This window comes from Maylandia zebra, linkage group LG2, assembly GCF_041146795.1.
Source record: "Maylandia zebra isolate NMK-2024a linkage group LG2, Mzebra_GT3a, whole genome shotgun sequence".
In the NCBI taxonomy this organism is placed as follows: domain Eukaryota; kingdom Metazoa; phylum Chordata; class Actinopteri; order Cichliformes; family Cichlidae; genus Maylandia; species Maylandia zebra.
In genome coordinates this window covers 45365714-45379881 of record NC_135168.1, presented here as the reverse complement: position 1 = coordinate 45379881, position 14168 = coordinate 45365714, and the positions used below count along the sequence as shown (strand labels likewise).

Here is a 14168-nt window from a genome sequence, read left to right as displayed (position 1 = left end):
CTGATATGAAGCCCCATTTTTCCTCTTCACAGCAAGAAATGGAAACATATTTTTTCAAGGCTTTATTGTTTTAACAGTCAGTATCTCAGTAAACTTTAGATATATTTACAGTACAAATGTAATATGTGGACAGGGCATTGTTAGTAAAACGTCTAGAGAAATATTCATATTCACAAAGTTGCCCTTGTTGAGTAGAATGATTGTCGAGGCCGAGGTAAGGAGAAGCTTTCTTAGTTGACTGTGAAACAATAAAAAAAAACCAAAACAAACAACCCACACTAAATCTTAATCTAAGGCACCGTTCTAACCTAACATTATAGATGATGTTGAGGACTACGTGCTGTGAGCTCTGCATCCATACCCTGTAACATGCAGACACCGTATGTGTTCAAGCAGCAACTATAACCACTCCTTAGGTGTATTCAGGAAAGCAAAGTGGAGTATGAAAGATCTAAGGCTCAGGTTATGAATGAGGCTAAAACATCTGGATGGGAATAAGTGACAGAACTACATAAATGACTTTTTCTTTATGAAAGTTTACACAGCTCCCCCAGGAGTCTGTAAAGTCCTCAGATACGTGCTTTGTTTAAAGAAGGGTAACTTGTGACAGTGCAAAAAGTCTCATGCGTCCTAGAAGAATAACATAAGATGGCTAAAAGCGCGTAAGCTCAGAGACGTGGTAAATATTGCAGGACGGTTTATGGAGTCTGTTACATTCTTTGAGCTTATTAATCAAAGCTGAAAAGCTAAAAAGCTCAGACTCCTCATATGTACAGAGAGAGTTTAGTAAGCCAGCAGAGAAAAAGGCAAAAGTTCAAGGTCTCAAACCTCGTGCTTGGACTTTTCAAGCATCAAGAAATTCAACATTTCATGAATAACAAAGAACCAGACAACCAGCCTGACCCACGTCAGGTTTTGTCGGGTGGAAGTGCCCTCCTTATTCTACAGTAGAACAATTGAATCCTGAGCAGACGCACCTGCAACGACCAATCAACACCCCTACATCCTTTTGCGTGACATTAATTGCATTTTGATGACAGTAAAAGCACTGAGAGGCACATCTATGACTCATATCATGGGTTTAGATGTGTTTGTAAGGACAAAAATGGCTCTGTCTGTCATCCAAATCTCAACTGGTTTAGTCTTTTTTGTAGGCAAAATTTAGAATTAGCGCTTGCAGATACAGAGCTGAAACTTAGGAAACAAAGTAGATTGCCACCCAGTTTTGTTGAGCTCTTGTGAAAGGGGACATAAAGGTTGCCAGGTAGGCCAAACAGAACCTGGCAACCCCGTCACACGGCACCAGTCAAACTGAAACCGAATAGTCATTTACACAGACTCTTGAATTCTCCACAACCTGAGCCACTCCATCCTAAACATGGCTTCATTTGCCTAATACTGATTATTTACACAATATAATAACACTTAAATATATGTAGAAATGCATTTTCATATAGAAACCAACAGCCAAAATTGTATACTACAAAAATAGTTGAAATGCATTTTGTCATATGTAGCAGCTAGTTTGACAGGATATTTAGATGGTGGTTAGTTGGAAAGAAGTGGAACTGATGATGAAGCACACAGAAGAATGAATCACAAAGCGGGAACTAAAGCTCAAGTTAAAACCGGATCATTGAAAGCCTGATTCCTAGTTTCAGTTTAGTAACAAACACCATGTCAAGAAGCTCAGAAGCAGCTAAAAATAAACTACTGGATTTCACCTCTGTCTTGTGACAGTCTGTTACAGGTATGGTTATTCAAACAGTTGGAGGAGTCGCCACAAATGACACTAAAACCGGACCCAGCTAGGACTCTTGTAAAGTACAATATTAGTAAACTTGTATTCTATATACAAATGCAAAAAAAAAAGAAAAAAAAAGGAAAACCTAAACCAACCGTGAGCTTCAAACAAGTGCAAAAAGTTTACTGAACATGTGGATCTACACATGGTTCGCCTTCAAATGCAACTGCTGTGCTGCTGAAGCCCTCTAGTGGCTAAAGAAGGAAAGGGGGGGAAAAAATCAAGGAGGGGGATGAAATGGCAAAAGCCCAGTCAAGTAATGTATTAACACAGCCAATCCCGAGGTTAGCAGGGACTGCTAACCTGTGCATGCAAGAAAAAAAAAATTGTTTTAAAAAATTAGAAAGGAGGGAAAAAAAATTGTAAGGCCATGTTGCTGCAAAAAGTAGACTGTCAAGTAAATTTAGATCAGTCACATGGAGAACCTGTGATGCCACCTCCACCAACACAAACGTATAACAATTTCTTCCATTAATTAAGAATAATTCACAAAATCTATTGTGCATGTGTCCTGGAATATTCTCACAAGAAGAAAAAAAAGACTAAACATTTGATAACAATAATTACAATATCAAAGAAGCCAAAATTAATAAATTATAACAACGCACCCCTGACAAAAGCAAACACTTTAAAAAAAAAAAAAAATCATCAAAACTGAACAAAATTGAGAAAAAAAAAAAAATCTGGAGAACTAAAAACCACAAGAGGAAGAGGAAAAAGACCCAGGGTAAGCATGTGGAAAGAACAGACAGCATTTCCCTGAAGCACAATTATTAATATATACTTTCAATACATAGTTTCCTCATCATGTAGGGTGCAAACGTAGCACTTGGGTGGTCTTTCCACTTCACCTTGTGCTCCTCCCTCTGGAAAAGGAGGCGAAAGGGGAGAAAGCTGCTTGGAATTGACAGAATTTTTAAGGAGGTCAACTGGACAGGAACTTTAGGAGTGCAGCAATAAGAGGCTTCTCAGCGACGCCGCAGACGTCAAATCTCTGGAGGGACATAAAACACGAGAGTTCTTGTCAGTTGTTAAGTTAGACAATGGCAGCATCGGAGTCATCAGCGACTGACAGCTCACCTGGCAGGGCTTCTATGGGTTGACTGGAGGAATGCAGCGTGCTGATGGGGGTTTCATTGTCTTCAAAGGCTACTCTGGTTCCATCTGAGCTCCCGTCACAATTGATCAAGACATTGTTACAGTCCCCCGCCTCAAGGAGGGGTCGAGACTTGGAGTGGCCGTTAAGATCAATGAGCTCCTCAAAGCTCCATTGGTTGGATTTTCCATTGACTGTGGAGACCAACTTGGTAGAGTCTTGCTCATTCGTGAACTCAGAACCCTCGACAAGGCGACCCTCAGGTACTGGACTGAAGAAGGGGAACCAAGGGAGAGTAAGAGATTATTATAGGTGTTTGTATTTTAATAGAAATACATCTGAACTAAAATCTGATTCTTAAGAGAGAAAAAAAGATCTGAAATGTAATGTATTTTATGTATTTCTCTGTAAAATGTTAGAAGCCAAACTGTAAAATATGAGATGGGAGTCTTTGGCTTCACTAACATACCAAAACAGTTTAATAATGTGAGAAAATCTTGTCCCACCTCTGACATGTTAGCTAACTTGTAATACCGAGGTATTTTGTGAGGAAGAAAAGTGCCAACTATTTGAGGCAGTTTTAGATGACTAAACGTAACTCAGTTTGTGGGTTTTGTTGGTTTCTCTACAGTTGTACCTTTCTGCCTGAGTCTCATCTGTGCTTGTGCCATTGTTATTCTCCTTGTCTGTCTCTGATGTCTCGTCCGTGTGGCCCAGAGGCTCTTCTCGCTCTGTTGCAGGCTCACCGGAGGACAGACAGCTCTCATCTTTGTCAATCTCCGTTACTGTATTAGGGCGACAATGAAAACACAGATTAGATATGTCACAAGTCGCATAGAAATATATGTAATTTTACACAAGCAATATGTAAGTACATTGAAAGTAAGAAGATACATTCGCAGTTACAGACAAATAATGAAAGCTGCTCAGCATATTTAGATTCTTAGCTGAAAAAGACTGGAGAACTCTTACTTTTAGTTTCATAGTTTATCTGGTCCATTTCCTCATCTTCATTCTCCTGTGTGCATTTATCATCATCTCTCTACACAGGAGACAAATGTTAACCGACCTTGATTGTGAAGGAATTTTCCAAAAATCACAAATACGACCAAATGGGTTGACTGAATGTGAGCTCACCTTTAAATCATTTTGGTCCCCTTTTCTAGTTCTCTTCATTATTTCTTCAATTCTCTGTAACAGAAAGAAGTTAGGTTAGAAATTAATTTCTAGTAATTACTTTGCCAATGTGATCTGGACTCTTGGGTAAAGGAGAGACTGATGGTTAAAAAACTGACTCTCGATGTAACTTCTTGTCAAAACAAAATTATTTAATGACACGTCGATGAATCAAGGCCCAAAACAAAAATTTAAAAAGTTGATGCACCCATCATACCTTCTTCCTCTCCATACGCTCCTGTTGGTTCTGCTGCATAATGCGGTCTCTCTCCTGACGAACTCTTTCTGCCTCCTCCTGGGCTTTGGCCTCGGCCTCCTCGCGTTCCCTTTGGAGCTCAGCCTGCCTTTGTGCTTCCTCCTCTGCCAGCCTAATCCGTTCCTCCTCTGCTAGGCGAGCCTCTTCCTCTTCCCTAAGTTTTCTCTCCTCTGCAAGCTGCTTTTCCTCCTCCAGACGTTTCAATCGAGCCTCTTCTGCTAATCGTGCCTCTTCTTCTTTTCTCAACCTAAGATAGTCAAAAATGGCACCTCTTAATTTAACGTATCCTGACAAATGAAAATTATTCGTATTCATTACCAGTATGCCTCAGCCTGTTTCATTAGCTAAAACAATGCAAATCGCACATGTGGCTATAAAATACAAGCAGCTCCAAACTACTGTTGTTATTAAACAACTTTGTTGTCAATGGTATTACGCTGTGGTCATAAATGAGGTTACTCTGTCATATATAGACAAACAACACACAATAAAAACAATAATTTATGATGATAACTTGTGGAACAAACAAGAACACAGTTCCAGCAGCTCAAATAACCTTACCTCTCCTCTTCCTCCTTCTGTAGCCTAAGCTTCTCCTCTCTCTCTTTCTGCTCTCGCATCAGTCTACGGTTTTCTGCCAGGATCTTGGCAGCCTCAGCAGCCGAGTTGGTGCCTGACGTAGCCTTTGAGTCTGACAGGTGGAAAAGACAAATGCAGAGGTTGAGGACTTTCTGTCAGCTACTTTGTCAATGCTGTACGGGCCTGATTTACCTCAACTTTAACCTTTCTTCTCAAATCAAGCTCTGGCAGCACATCATCCCTACCATCACCGACCTTCATCAGCACATGGTAAAGTCCCATCCCCTCATCAGGTATACCTTTGCCCTCAAGTATCAGACCATGTCCATTATCATACCCCTGATTCATACTGGATGCCTTTTGAGGCCTGGACTACACTCTTGAATACTCTCTCAGCGAGGATTCGCACTGCTACTTCTATTGTGACTTCCAGACAGTCCTGAAAACCAGCAGCTCACAAAGCTCACAAAGAATTTGTCATCACAGAAAAGACAGAAGCAGAACAGTGAAGAAAGTGTCTTGATAAAGTTCAACTTGAATCCCAGAGTATCCCTTTGCTTTGAGTGAAGTACTCTCCTCAGGAATTCATACATGAGGTTAGACAACAAAGGTTAACACATCAAGCCATTTATCCATTTATGTTTTGGGTGTATTGGGTGTGTTAAGCCATAGTAAGCAATGTGACAAATCTATCAGCTGGACTGTTGAATAAACCCATCCTTCCATTTTCTTAACTGCTCATAAAACAGCCATTGGGGAGCCTATCTCAGCAGACACAGGGTAAACGCCGTTCATACACTCCTAAAAATAAATGTGCAACCTAAACTGGACCATGCTTTTAGAGCTTTTAACACACAGTGGATATCTGGTTGCATGTAAATCCATATGAAAACGATTTTCCCTGCCAGGAGGTGGCAGAAGAAACAGCAAATCCAAATGTCTAAAGCATGCGACTCCAGGTGATAAACGCTACCTTTTCTGCTTCACCGAGATTTATTGCAATATGTAAACACAATCCCAATAATGGTGTGTCTACTAAAATAAAATGACATGTTATAAAACCATGTTCAGTGATTGTGATTCCCTTGTGCTTAAAGCACAAATTCTGTTTGCAGTTTCCTCTGAATGCAGTCAATGAAGCATGTGCCAATAACTACGTGCAGGACAAACAGTCTTTTTGCAGAAGCAACATTTTTGAAAAAAAGGGATATGTCATTATGACCTGGAGGTAATCACCTGGAACTAGACGTGCTGCAGTACATTAGCCGAAAACACTTTAACTTAGTGACTTAAGACTTAGCTTGGTTTACAAAGATATCATCTTGTCCTGCTTTACTGGCTGAAATGAAATGTATGTCTGAATACAGTGAACAAACATCCTGGTTTGCAGGATAATGAACAGTCTTGGCAAATACTGCTACCGACTGCCAGGTGACAATAGCTGTTAAGTCACAGTACATAAAGCAATCTTTCTCTGTTAACTGCTCACCATCTTTGTCTTTGGTCTTGCTGGAATCAGAGGACTGTTGAGCCACAGCTTGAACAGGACATAGATCTTTGGACTTGGAGTTCCTCTTTCGTAAGGTTGGTGGTCCTGCTGGAGCGAGAGGCTTCTGGATGGGTGGGGGTTTGGTTGATGCAGGCTGAGGAGACGGTGGGCGTTGTTTCATTGCGCCTGGAGAGGCTGGGCGCATCTTAGGGCTTTGCCTGCAGAAGAAATTGTGTGTGCCATCTTATTTTCTGACTTAAAACCAAATGAAAATGCATGTGTTTCATAACAAATCCTGTGCAGGAGTCTTACTTGGGTGCTGAAGGCGAAGGAGTCCTCTTCGGACCTGGACTGGGGGCAGGCGATGGCGAACGGTGCCGACCTGGAGTGGATGGGGAGGCAGGACGTTGCCCCACAGGTGATGTTAACTTCTTATCTTTCTGTAATTTCACAAAAAAAAAAGGACACAAGTGGAGACAGTATTAATGAAACCACTCTCAAATAGGGTTATTCCAAGAACGTAAAACCAATTCCCACAAAATCCTTTGTGTATTATGAAATATTTATAGAACATATTGAAAAACAAAGCACTTTAGTGATGAATTTAACTGATTCCCCCCCAAAAAAGCTTTTACTTTGTAACAAACTCCTCACCGTATTCTTTCACTACAAATCTTTGTAGATTACTTTTGCTGCAGGTCTTGAAAATTAACTTTAAAACAATTACTGGTTTGTATTGAGATGTAATACAAATAGAAGTCTTTGAATTCCAATTATCCACATTATCCATTCAGTACATCTTAAGGAGAGATGATAACATGATGGTGAGAAAAGTCAGAGGCTTCTGACATTGGGTCCCACGGTCTGGGTGGGGTCTGCTTTGCATGGCCTGATTTGTCCATAATCGGGCCACTGTGAATCCCTTTGTTTCATACTATGACAATGAAGCCCTTCACAACCACAGCGAAGGCGGAAGAAAGCCAGGTTGAGAAAGAACCAGGCACGGCAGACCAACAAGTGAGACCATACAGATAAGACCCTCAAGCATCAGCAGTATGAAATTTTGCCCATGTTTAAATGAGTGACCAGCAAAGTCCAAAGAGCAGCTGCATGAGTAACATTTCCCTATGGTTAGCATCCTGCAGAAGTACTTTGACAGGCAAATGTAGCAGGATATATGCATATACAGTGACATGAAAAAGCATTTTTTGCATATTTGTCTTACTTAAATGTTTTAGATCAAACAAATTCTAATACTAGACAGAGATCACTGGTTAGTTATCCAAACCTAACTGGCTCTATGTGGAAAAAGTAACCCACCCTCCTTTAAATGATGAGATGACTGTAATTAATCACATTTATGGAAACCTGAGTTTATTTTCTCTAACTACACCCAGGCATGCTTAATGTCAGAGCTGCTGAACCAAGAAATCATTTAAATAGAAACTGTCTAACAAAATAAAGTGGGCTAATAAATTTCGAAAAGCAACACACAGTGCTGCGATCTAAAGAAACAGCCGAGAAAGAAAGTTATTGACAACTATCAGTCTGGAAAGGGTTGCAAAGTCATTTCTAAGGCTTTGGGACTCCGGTGAACCACAGCAAGAGCCATTATCCACAAATAAAGAAACCTCTACACCTTCCCAAGAGTGTGCGACCTATCACAAATACTCCAAATGTGCATTGACGACTCACTAATACATCAGGAAGGGGGCAATTTATTTCCCATGCCACTCTGTTTGTTGCACAAATTTTAATGTAGGAAAGTTTTCATTTTCTGTCAACTCCCTGCAGCTTCTGGATACAACATGAACAAATATGAACACCAAGCACAGCACAGACTACATAAAACCTACCACCACCACAGTAGAACAAACACTGACACTGCACACACAAATATCACACAGATTTATTAGTACACTAAACACACAGTCACTGTAGATAGCACTACTTGCTGTGCTCCCTCTTGCTACAATGCTACTAAAAAAAAGTAAGCTACTGAAACTTTTTCTGTCCATGATTTCCAAACAAAATTTAACAACTTTCCCACAGAAATAAAACCGTAGCTTTGCTACACATGTTTTTTTTAATTATGTAATATAATCAAAACTCCATTAAATTATTTCAAGCACATCTTCTATGAGCAGAATAACATACTCTGTCGTTCTTATAGTCACAACCAAATGCGTAACCTAAATGTGTCTATGATCACTCGGAAATTTCGATATGGATTAGGAGATGCCAGCTAAAGCCCTACATCCAGGTTACTCCATCAGCAAATCCAAAGTGATACTAAACAAATCGAACATTATTTTTCAGTTTTCTGACATGAGAACATTTTTAAAATTGAGATCAACGATTAAAAGCTAAGTTCAGTTATTAAAACGAAGGTGTTCATACCATCGAAGGGTCCAGGGCTCCATCGGCTGACACAGATGTGGTCATGCTGCTCTTCTGTCGGTCGCTGCTGCGGCTGCGCACTGGACCACGGGGTGGGTGCAATGGGCTGGCAGAGGCTGAGCGAGGACACAGGTGACACTCTGGTAAAGGACACAGTCATCGCAGGACCATGGGAGCACAACCAATGGGAGGAGTGATAAGCGACCAAATTGGGCAGCAAAGCAGCAAAAAGCAAAAGGAGTGAATGATTAAGAAAAGAGGGGGAATACAGAGGTAAGGTTGGGGAAAGAAGGAATGAGGAAGGGAGAATGATGGATGGAAGAAATGAAAGGTTTTTGTAAGGAGAGAGAGCACAAAAAAACAAAAAAGCCACTTGTTAGATATAGCTCATTACGCAGGGAATAGCTTAATTTCTGAAACTCCGGACGGGCTGGAAATTACTGGAGACACATAACAAGCAGGGAGCAACAATGTGGCGAAAAACCCAAACACCCTGCAGCTTCTGGATACAACATGAACAAATCTAAACACCGGGCACCATAAGCACAGCACAAGACACATTATGTAAAACCTACCACCACCAAAGTAGAACACACACTGACACTGCACACACACAAAAATCACACAGATTTATTAGTATGTTAAACACATAGTGAATGTAAATAGCACTGCTTGCTGTGTTCGAGTACAGTAACTAGAGTATGAGTAATGAGTAATATGTCTTTCTTTTGTCATGCTGTAACTGTTCCTAATCAGAGAGAGACCGACCTTTCAAGTTTCAGGACAGGACTGAGAAATAACTATAACACTGTAATGGCAAAGGCTCTAACACACTGTCTTTAGCAATTAGGTTAAGTCTAGCCTGCAGTTAGAAGAGGAAATGGTGCTGTGCACTAGCTTGCTGTGTCAGATTGAGGGATTAACCATCATAATCCCAAGACCCAAAGAACTCTCCCTGCCACAGCCTGTTCACTAAATTCATTCAGAGTTTATACTGCGCCGCAGCAATGACTATGAAACCTACCCTGTAATGAGCTGCTGCTAATGTGGATGAGTCATGCTTCTACTGGGGCTATACTTAGCAGAGGATCTATACCTTCTAACAGGTTTGTAATGGCCACTCAATACTCAATAAACGCCACAGCCTAAAACCAACACTAGAAATGCAGCTGCAGCTTTGAAGTGCTTTACAGTACACTCCCCTTCCTACCTATAAAAACACACAGTCAACCAGGGCAAAAGAGGTATTCATTACTGTGGTTGTATGTTAATCATTGCAGGCTGTCAACCACTATAGAGCAATTGATCATTACCACCACAGCAAAAAACTTATTCACATTAAGGCATGTCAGTCATCGAGGGCGACATAAAAACCCACACAGGATGCTTTTAAAGCATCCACAATATCAACACATATTATGCCTCACTATGAGAACTCATGGAAAGGCACAACAGACCTACTTTGATGTAACAAGAACCAATAGGTAAGCAGCTTAGAGTAAATCTCCTAGTGTGGACCCTGAAGCTACTCTGAGGCAGAGAAATGCTCCTGACCAAGACTGCCCTGCACAGCCCAGCTCAGCACACAACAACTGATTGTATCAGATTTGGAAATGCATGTAAACTAAACGTGTGTGTGAGTATGTCAGTTTATTTGTTAGAATGTAAATACACTTTCTCATGCTATTTATTATAATTAATTACTGTGCACAAGTTAACATTTGATCACTACAACTGCAGTCAAAACTCTGAAGCGACCAATCACTTTGAAAAGTCCAAAAGTGCATCTGGGCAGTGGAATGAAATTATCTAGTTAACTGATAATGGGAATACCTAGGTTGACTTTTTACTGATGAAACGAGAGGGTAACCAGGTCTGTCCCTGGCCAACTTTCCTCTCTTTCAGGGTCTCCTAAGCGGAGGTTACCTGGGGCATCTGTTCCTTCAGCGGACAGGGCGGCAGCGCTCTTGCTCCTAGCTAGTGAGGCCTGGGTGGGTGTGAGCAGGCGACTAAGGACCCCTCCATCCACAGTAGTGGCCAGTGGCCTGCGAGCTACACGTCCGAAAAAAACAGATCACCGGAAAAAAGCAAGAGAATGTAAAGGCCAAGATAGAAAGAGTGGATGAGAATGGGGAATAAAAGTAAAGAAACAAAGTTCACCATGTGATTTAACAAGAGAATCAACATACAGAACCAAAGGTAATGGCTCTCGTCTTAGATAGGTTCCTTATAAACTGTCTTTATACTTTCATAAATATAGAGTTAAAGAAGGATACTCAATAAAAGACAGTACATAAGGTGACCGTGGAAAAGTACTGAGACTGATAAAAGAGTTTGCCTGGTAGGTGATTAGTGAAAAGCTCATCAAAGTAATGGTTCCTTAGGATTTGCTGAAGGGAAAAACAAATTATGAAATGACTTTAAAGCAATCAGAAGAATAATACTGGGTAAGAAGAAGAGAAGAATAAACAAAAGAACAGTGACCATGTCTATTACAGTGCTACATCTAATGCTGTGCAATGTTCTCTATTGTGGAAAGAGAAAAAACGGTCCAAATTATTCCTGCAAAGAAAGAGGATGACTACAGCCCTTCTAAAAGCACACTAGCTAAGACACTAAGAAAATTCCCCATTAAGGCTGCTGCTGATACTTTAAAAAAAAAAAAAAAAAAAAAAATGCAACTGAGAAATATTTGGAGCTTATAATAGGTTGTTTCTGCTACATGTACCTAAATGTTAGCTCTTCAAAAGGAGATTCTAGATTCTCACTTCCTTTTATAGCCCCTTCCTGAGGAGACATGTGTTGTTGACAGACCTGATTTTTGTTAATCATTTAGTGGCTGCCCGTTGGGGCTGGCGACATGACTTCCTGCCGTTTCCTACTCTATATCCAGGTCATAATTTCTGTAGTTATTTTTGTAATAAGGGTAGAATTATGAAAAAAAAAAAACCTATTTAAACTCAAAAATGCTGATTCAGTATGGAAGACAGCTTATGTGTTGTGCTACTGCTCAGATTAAACACACAGAACATACATGAATAGAGGACAAGAGCGTTTTTCTTTAGTTTCATACATACAAAGAGACTGGTTTGGCTACGGAACAAATAAAAGCACTGGTTGTTAATAGCAACACACAGAGTACAGTGATTTGCTTAGGTCATTTGTGTGCTCTGTGGCTGCTATGTTGGGATGGCACGGACACACACCGCAATGAAGCACGAGTGACTTAAATCCACCTATGACGTCATGTCGGAGGGAGAAAACAATCAACACTTTGTGACAACAAAACAATACACAGTGTTAGTCCAAGCAGAGCACACAACAGACACTTCCTTAGTGAACACTTGAAAAAATGAAAAGATAAAAAAATAAAATACAAAGGGGGTTAAAACAAGATTCACTTCCAGTGAGAAATGTGACGTAGAGCAGCATCAGCTAGGTCAAGACAGCAAAAAGGTTAAAGGACTGATGGAACAAGCATAACATTCCCAGAAAATCAAAGACAACTGGCAGTGTAGAGAAAACTGCATCTGACATGGGTGTAAATGAGCATTTAGGTAAATGAGAACATGAATGGAAAAAAAGGCCATATGCAGCAAGAAGATCCAGCATAAAAAAAAAACCTTGAACTTCATAAGTCTGAAAGGAGATAAATGAGATTTATTATCCCTAAAAGCTCTTAGCAGCAGTCAGCGTTGTTAAGGATTTAAAAATACAAGAGGATTCAGAATGATGAAGTAGCATCAGAGCCACATGCTTATTATTTAAAGAAAGATGCATGAGTGTTGCATGCTGATTGTTCATGCTAGCCACCTTGATCATCCGTTGTCCCCTTATCAGGCTTTGCAGGGGTCTGTGCTCTGCCCAGACTTACTCGCGTAAGGGAGGAACTTCTCTTCTTCACAGAACGGCCTGGGAACATGAGAGTGGAGTTATAGCCAAGCAGGCACTGGGGGAGTCAACAAGGAAACCCTTAAGAAAGTCTACAAGTCATGTGCACTTTGTTTTGCTTTATGTGAGTCACCGGGTTAAGGCTGACAGCAGCTGATGCCCCAGTTTAAGAGATGAAGCCTTGATACAAAGACGAGCTTCAACTTTTCCATCTGATCACACTAGCTCATTCTCCCTAAATCAGAGCTGACTATTGTAATACTACTTTTAGCCTCTTTAAGTGTTTCAACAAAATAACAAGCAATAAGCAAATCTTCAGTGTGCGTGTCATGCATAAGACACAGCTGAGTATTTAATAAATAATGCATTATTTCGACAAATTGTGTATTTAACACAATATTGGTTATTAAAGTATCATGCGAGATGAAGAGGGGATCTTTTGCACCTGTCTGTTCCACCTGAAGCTTTTTGTCGTCTTCCTTACTGGCCTGATCAGCATTGGCATTGCTAGGTAACCGGTTACAAGATGAACTCCTTGGCTTAACACCTGAGGGACAATGATGAAATAACCCAAAGGTGAAATAACGAGACTAGCTTGTAACTGGTACACAACATTTTGGAATTAATTCATATATTGTATTCAGAGTGGTGGCATAATTTATTATGAAACAAGCTGAGAAGTAAAGAGAAACCAGTTATGCTGAAAAGGAAAATAAAAATGACACTGTCAGCCTGAAGAGGCTGTGAAGAGATGTGATTCACCCATCTGCATTGATTGTTTCCTGTAGAAATCAAATACCCGTTTCATGACTTTTTTTTGTACACTTCTACTATATTCTATGTGAATCAAAACAGGATTGAGTATATTGTAACAGAAGAGTGACAGCTCTCTATAATACAAGAGAATATTCATGAACATCATCGTTTGGTGCTCAGCAGCCCTTAAAACTATTTACTGATTAATGAATCCGAAGAGATGCAGTGAATGTATGCAGAAGAACTGGGCAGTATCTGGAATCAGGAATGAGAAACAGATTAAAGCAGTTTTACCAATCCCTCTCTGCATCAGTGAGTCTGTTAAACCCTGGATATGAAAAAGGAGAGGTGTCAGAGTTCATTCAGTTTGTTCCATTTCAGAAATGGTACAATACCTGAAAAAGCTCATTCATAAATATTCTCACACACACACACAAAAACAAAACACTTTTGTTGGTTAAGTTGCAGCACTGGGTAGGATGGAAGCAGGGAGGAAGGAGGGGAGGGAGGGAGGCGAGGAGACTTACGTTTGTCAGGTGATTTGAGGAGGGTGGCAGATGAGGAGGATAGGCGTTTGCTCATGCCAGCCTCAGGCGGCTGTTTCAGGTTTGTGGTGGATGTGGAGCGCTTGTCCACTAAGAGGGAGGAGGAAAGACAGACAAGGGAGGCGGGATTTAAACCGGAGGCAAAAGGGAGGGAATTTAGGTTTACAAAAGGGAGT

General features: G+C 40.5%; 1 protein-coding gene across 11 annotated transcripts in view; it reads right to left on the bottom strand.

The window, feature by feature from the left end:
• Positions 1 to 348: 348 nt before the first annotated feature.
• map7d3 (MAP7 domain containing 3) overlaps positions 349 to 14168 on the bottom strand; it is a 28241-nt gene continuing 14421 nt past the window's right edge. For 2 of the 11 annotated variants that reach the window (XM_004545696.3, XM_004545699.3), the window contains 14 exons: positions 13975 to 14082; positions 13137 to 13238; positions 12614 to 12712; positions 10727 to 10852; positions 8801 to 8940; positions 6713 to 6840; positions 6401 to 6618; positions 4894 to 5023; positions 4294 to 4579; positions 4038 to 4091; positions 3873 to 3942; positions 3538 to 3685; positions 2885 to 3171; positions 349 to 2798 (listed from right to left, as the gene is read on the bottom strand). In XM_004545696.3, the coding sequence (XP_004545753.3) occupies positions 2791 to 2798; positions 2885 to 3171; positions 3538 to 3685; positions 3873 to 3942; positions 4038 to 4091; positions 4294 to 4579; positions 4894 to 5023; positions 6401 to 6618; positions 6713 to 6840; positions 8801 to 8940; positions 10727 to 10852; positions 12614 to 12712; positions 13137 to 13238; positions 13975 to 14082 (1904 nt within the window). In that variant the 3' untranslated portion in view covers positions 349 to 2790. The remainder of the gene's footprint in view (positions 2799 to 2884; positions 3172 to 3537; positions 3686 to 3872; positions 3943 to 4037; positions 4092 to 4293; positions 4580 to 4893; positions 5024 to 6400; positions 6619 to 6712; positions 6841 to 8800; positions 8941 to 10726; positions 10853 to 12613; positions 12713 to 13136; positions 13239 to 13974; positions 14083 to 14168) is intronic. The other 9 variants (XM_004545703.3, XM_012917663.3, XM_004545697.3 and 6 more) reach the window with 8 other exon arrangements.